Source organism: Herpailurus yagouaroundi, unplaced genomic scaffold (genome assembly GCF_014898765.1).
Source record: "Herpailurus yagouaroundi ecotype Mexico unplaced genomic scaffold, PumYag 187, whole genome shotgun sequence".
NCBI lineage: Eukaryota > Metazoa > Chordata > Mammalia > Carnivora > Felidae > Herpailurus > Herpailurus yagouaroundi.
Window position 1 is genome coordinate 5,317,108 of NW_024412418.1, and position 6,372 is coordinate 5,323,479.

General features: G+C 41.2%; 1 protein-coding gene across 2 annotated transcripts; it reads right to left on the reverse strand.

The window, feature by feature from the left end:
• Window positions 1-4,203: 4,203 nt before the first annotated feature.
• Window positions 4,204-6,052, reverse strand: LOC121043851 (olfactory receptor 4C11-like). 2 transcript variants are annotated; one of them, XM_040495850.1, is made up of 2 exons: window positions 6,039-6,052; window positions 4,204-5,104 (listed from the first exon to the last, which is right to left on the reverse strand). In XM_040495850.1, the coding sequence occupies exons 1-2, from the start codon at window positions 6,050-6,052 to the stop codon at window positions 4,204-4,206; spliced, it is 915 nt and encodes a 304-aa protein (XP_040351784.1). The 2 variants fall into 2 exon arrangements, with proteins under 2 accessions (XP_040351784.1, XP_040351785.1); XM_040495851.1 differs by lacking the exon at window positions 6,039-6,052 and having other exon boundaries at window positions 4,204-5,127.
• Window positions 6,053-6,372: the final 320 nt, after the last annotated feature.

Below are 6,372 nucleotides of genomic sequence, written 5' to 3' on the forward strand. Positions count from 1 at the left end.
AGAATGAAATATGGTTCAAAGAAATCCAGTTTCCCCCAGGAGTCAAACTATCAAGCACTTTATAGTTGTAAACAAAGCAGGCAGACACTTGTGGCATTCCTCTAGAGCACCATTGGCCCACTTGGAAGGGTCTTGGTGTAATGGATCGATCCTCCACAAGATGGCGCTGCTTAGTTTGTTAGAGTGGAAGGTTGTGGCAAGCATGGGTGTGTATTCACATGCTCAGGAGGGCTGAAAATGGAAACACCAAGCTACCCAGTCTCTAGTATCAGAACTCTGTGAACTCCCCCACCAGCAATCAAACACTCCTCCTTTGTCTCAGGCTTCTGTCCACTCCCCGCAACTACACTGCCTGTGACCAAGACATCAGTCCACCAGGCAGCACCTTCCCCCCACATTTTATCTCAGATGGGACTGTGTATCCAACCCCTCACTTCTGAGGGCCTCGCAGCTATGACCCACTGAGATGCTCTGGGGGAGGGTCTCAAGAGCAATGGCCAGTGCCTCCCTGCCCCCAGGAAGGTTCACATGACTGTGATGTTGCAGATGCCCAGAGACTGAAGCCTGGCTCCAGCCTGTGCTAGAAAAAGTTCATGCAATTGTGTAGCAGCAGTTATTCAGGGATTATGAATTATGGTAAATCACAACACAGATATGGCACCAGGCTTCACCCTTAACATCCTCGTCACAACCCCAGTGAATGTGGCTCTTATCCAGGGTCTGGTGGGACCATTGCCTGTGGGGAGGCCACCCAGCGTTTACCAAATGTTATCCTGGAAGGGAAACTTCCTCTCCCCTAGCACCCCCTCGGACCTCACTGTCTGCTGCTGGGGAATTCACCCTTCCAAACAGAGCTTCACCGGGTATTGAGCTGTAGAGTTTCAGCTTCTGCCCACCCCTGTTTATGGAGACATAATTAAACCCTCTCTTTTCTAAGTTCTCTTTCTCCATTTCTTGTGGGTGTTTCCGCTTTTTTTCTTCTTCACTAGCCTCTTTTAGGGGGAGTGCATTTCCTGTACTCTTGCCCTGTCTCTGTCCTCTGTCCACAAGCAAAAACAGCTCCCTACATTCCACAGCTTCTCTCTCCCCCAGTTTACCTCTCTGCACCATGTACCTGATGAGTTCTGTGCCTGAAGTTGCGGACTGTTGTGTTAATCCTCAAATCTCTTCTCTAGGTGTGCAGGTGGTTTTGTGTTGATCTAGCTGCGTTTCAGGGACGAGAAAGGGAAAAAAAGACTTCCCTGCTGCTCCACCATCTTGGCCCCTCCAGTGGTGTCTACCATGACTTTCTAAATGAAACTAAATCTTGTTGAGGCCCAGTGTTCATACAAATTATAATGTAACCTTTCTTATGTAAAAAGGTGTTAAAACTGAAATGTTGTATAGACACAATGGATGTGAACTGTGTGTCTAAATCACCTTATGCCAATTTCCAAACCAAAGGAAAAGATGAAGGAAAGTATCTTACTAGAAAAAGGATATAGACGTGGTCAAGTTATAAAGTGGCCAAGAGACTTGTGAAAAAAATCCTTAAGTAAATCACTGTAGAGATATGTCTGTCCCTCACCCCAGACATCACATGTGTGTGTGTGTGTGTGTGTGTTTGAGTGCTGGAGCACTACTCTGAGAACATAGCATGGGGCCCTCCATATGGGTACAGGAAGCAGAATGAGATAAGGAAAGCCAAGGAAGGAAGAGAGACTGGTTGGTATCAGGTGAGGGTGACTGGTTGACATTAGCCTATGTTAGAAGTTTTCCATATAAATATAACTCTTTGGGAGCAGATATGCCTGGATGTTTCCTCACACACTCCCACAGAGAAGCCATAAGGAGAACTTCTAGGGACTAGCTCAAAAGAGATCACTGGGAAGGGTACAAAATTTGGAAGGAAACCACTGGCTTTCTGAGGGCTAACAAGGGGTCATCAGTGATCATAAGAAACAGAAATCTTCTTCCCACACCCAGGATACTATAATTAGAGAGCCTACAAAAATCCCCCAAAAGGAAGGCAAAGAAAAATCTTTCACCATTTGCCAGAAGCAGACACGGTGAGTGAGTTTGTTAAGGTACCAGGTCACGTAAGACTTTTTAGTCCCCTGACCCCTTCTTCCACCCTTATGAACTGACTTTATCTAAAATCTAAGGGAAGCTGGGATCTAAATGATCTAAGCATGAGAAGAAAATTCTCACAGCTTTCTGAATACTAATGAATATTTTCTTTCTCCCACTATATTAAATTTTAAAAATCTAAAAATGATAAGAATTAAACGTTTATTTTTATTATGTCTTGGTCACTTAAGAATCCAATATTCTAAATGTAAACTTCACATGACCAGATTCAAATGCTTCAGAAATGAAAATGCAAGACACAAAAATAGGAAGATCAGGAGTCTTCACTTAGAACATAAAACATAATTGCCTCTTGTAATATGGCACTGAGAGCTCTGACAAATGTTCTTTTTGGGATTTAACAATTTATTCTGCCACCTCTTTCTATGTAGGAGTCTTGGGTATCTTAGATGAGACATGATAACATTTGGTCTTCAGTTGCTAGAAATGATCTCATACTTGGGAAGGTCATTGGATTCTTTTCTCATTAGCCTGTATCACTTAATGTAATTCTTCTTGGTGCAAATTTGATAGGAACTATACGTTCAGTTACTGAAACAGCATCACATGACAGTACTTAAATATGGGATTATAATGTAGTGGAGGCAGACATGGTGGTGGTTATGGTGGTAGGGTTTTTATTACAGATATCAATTAGTTTAACTTCAAAAATTAAAATACATATTTAAACATTCCTCTACAAAACCAGAAGACCATAAACAAAAAGCAGTAATGTGGACCTTCAATCCTGGGATCTCCCAAGGAATAGGAAATTTGAATTTTCAGACACCATTGGGAACCATAAATAAATAAATAAATAAATAAATAAATAAATAAATAAAGTGTTTTCCCGGTATGCAAATAAATGGAAGAGCTCAGGAAGTCAAGCTAATCTAGGTCAATTTTACAGAGATACCCAGGAACTGCATTTGTTTCCCTGCAAACATTCAGATACCCAATGAGTGATTCTCCAATATAAAAAGGCAAATCTTCTTCTATCCCACCTGGATACAGTTACCACTTTCCTTTCACCTTTGCTTGCTCTACACTGTACATTGTTTTCTAGCACCCTTCTACCCCTTAACCTTCTGCATATTCCTGCTGCCAAACCCCCTCACTGACCCTGATCTGTGGCGATGAAAGAGAAGGACCCTGCCAAAAAGCAGTTCCTGGCTGATACCGCCCATCACTGCCAACTGTAAAACTCTCCTTCTCCCACCATTCACTGAATACTGAGAGTGTTTTCCAGAGACAGTCCAGGTTTTCACTGAGGTTTCCAGCTCTTCGTGGAGTTTGAGGGCCCATCCATGTCCCAGTGAGTCAGCCTCAGGCACAGATTCCACCACATAATTTTCTCAGAACATCTTCCCCAACTCCCAGGTTGTCAAGACCACGACCTTCATTTCTAAGTTCTGGTTCCATACGGATTAGCTCTACATCCAAGTTCTTAAAAACTAGAATAAAATCTGTAGAGAATTAGTGTGCACACACACACACACACACACACAATCGTTCTGTCAATAGTCAGTATATTTTTTTCTGAAAACAAATCATACAGGAAGAGAAATTATCATGTGAATATAGCCAGCTGTCAAAAGAATTCAACTGAGAGCCAGCCCAGGTAGTTCACAATGTTTATGGATTTTAAGTAATCCTATTCTTTTTTTTTTAACGTTTATTTATTTTTGAGACAGAGAGAGACAGAGCATGAACAGGGGAGGGGCAGAGAGAGAGGGAGACACAGGATCAGAAGCAGGCTCAAGGCTCTGAGCCATCAGCCCAGAGCCCGACGCGGGGCTCGAACTCACGGACCGTGAGATCGTGACCTGAGCTGAAGTCCGACGCTTAACCGACTGAGTCACCCTGGCGCCCCTTAGTAATCCTATTCTAATGCCATCTTATCTGAATAAGTTGTGTATATATGTGTATTTATTCATAATAATTCAATTTAATATATAAAATATTAGTGAAATTAAAATTTCCCAGTGGATTTTTCCCACAATGAGAATATTTCATCGTGCCTGTCCATGAAGGAAAACCAAGCTCTTAAGGAAAACTACATTGAAATCCCTGAATATCCTGTATCCAAAGAAGTCATACTTTGCTACACCATAATTTCTTCATGGCTTTTTTCACTTCCATATTCCTCAGAGTATAGATCAGAGGGTTGAGCAGGGGCGTCCCAATTGTATAAAACACAGCCACTATTTTGTCAATTGGAAATGTAGCTGGGGGGCGTGTGTATATGAATATGCACGGACCAAAAAATAAGACAACCACAATAAAGTGGGAGGTGCAGGTGGAAAGGGCTTTTCGCCTTCCTTCAGCACTGTGGTTTCTCAGAGAATACAAGATGACAACATAGGACACAAGCAGGATTATGAAACTCACCGTGCATATGGCCCCACTGTTGGAAACAACTAGCAAATTTATCACATAAGTGTCCACGCAGGCAAGTTTCAACAAGGGCTGCAAGTCACAGAAATAGTGGTCAATCACGTTGGGGCCACAGAAAGGCAATCTCAAAGCCAGGAAAATTTGTGCCGAAGAGTGGATACAAGATCCCACCCAGGCTAGAATCACCAAAACACTGCACACATGCCGGCTCATGATGGTAGTGTATCGCAAGGGCTTACAAATAGCTACATAGCGATCAAAAGCCATGAGGATGAGTACCAAGATTTCCATGCACCCAAAGAAATGGAGTGTAAAGACCTGAGTCATGCACTCATTGTAGGAAATGGTCTTCTTCTGAGCAAGGGCATCCACAATCAATCTGGGGGCTGTGGTTGTAGAGAAGCAGGTGTCAGCAAAAGACAGATAGAATAGGAAGAAGTACATAGGACTCCCAAGGGTCCTGCTTGTTTTAATAGTCACTACAATGAGAAAGTTGCCCAACAGTGTCGCAAGGTAAAAGATCAAGAAGACCCCAAATACTGCTTTCTGCTTTCCTGGATCCTGTGTCAGCCCAAGGAGAATGAATTCAGTCACACTGCTATTCATCGCAGTACTACTGGCTGAAAGTAAGGTGCAGTTGAGGACAAGGGCTGAATCTGCAAAGAGAAGAAAAGAAGTGACAGCTTGGGAAGATCAGTGGGATGAACTCTGAATGCCTTGCTTTTGCTCCATGTTATGTTACCTCTGACTGCCTTCAATCCTCTATGACTCTTGGTAAATCTGCAGATGCCCAAGCCTCTCCCAGATATGTCTGTTGATTCAGAAGCTAACTGCCTTGGATCAACAAAGCCTTGGCATCTGGGGAGATAAAATTAAATGTCCTTTAAAAATTATGATTTCTACCAAGATTGAAAACTGCAGAATTTCACTTCTCCTTTGGCAAGTGCCTTAACTATCTCAAAATTTAGCTTCAAGTGAAAAATTGAGTGCAAATATTTGCCCTACCTGACCTGAGTTTTCTTAAGCATTAAAAGATTGTTTATGCACACAGATACACACATATATCTCATGTGTTATGCGTTTTATCTATATGCTTTGACATCTAAAAAAGACTATTCCACTAAAATTAAGCACTCATATTGTCAGAGAATCCCTCTGGAAGAAAGTACTCTCAGTTCAGTTCACTTATTTTTGGGTCTCTGACCCCTTCATCTCTGAACCCATCAGTTTCTTGGGTGCAATATGCTTTACGTAAATCTATTTTGACCATCTTTTACTTACACCTTTCTTGTTCAATGTACGCTTCCCTGATGTCATTATATAACAAAGGTCAAGGCAACTTTGAGGTTGGAATAATTGAGGAAAACTGTTTACCCTCTTGACTGTACTCTGGGACTAAACTCAGAATATTGAGTGTCTCTACCTCTGAATTCAACATGCTATAAAATTCCTAATGATGCCTATAACCTAAATAGTTTTGTAACCCAGAGATATTCATTTTACCCTGATTTCACCAGCATACTTCTAAAAACTTCATCTGAAACATATCCCATAATTCTAACATACTATGTTATGATTATTCTACATCAAGTTTTTGTTCATAATATATTGAGTTTGTCATTGAAATCTTCATATAATATCATTTTGTGTCCTGATTTTGACTTGGAATTATTATAGCCCTTCTTCCCATGTTATCATACTTATCATTAGTTTCACTGTTAATTTAATTATGTGACATTGTATTAAGTGTCTTAAATGGAATCTCTTTGACTATTTGTCCTTTGAGATATTTATATTGCTTCCAATTTTGACTCACATAAATAGCAACTTAGAGTAGTTTCCCAAGTAATATGCTGCTGTCCCAAA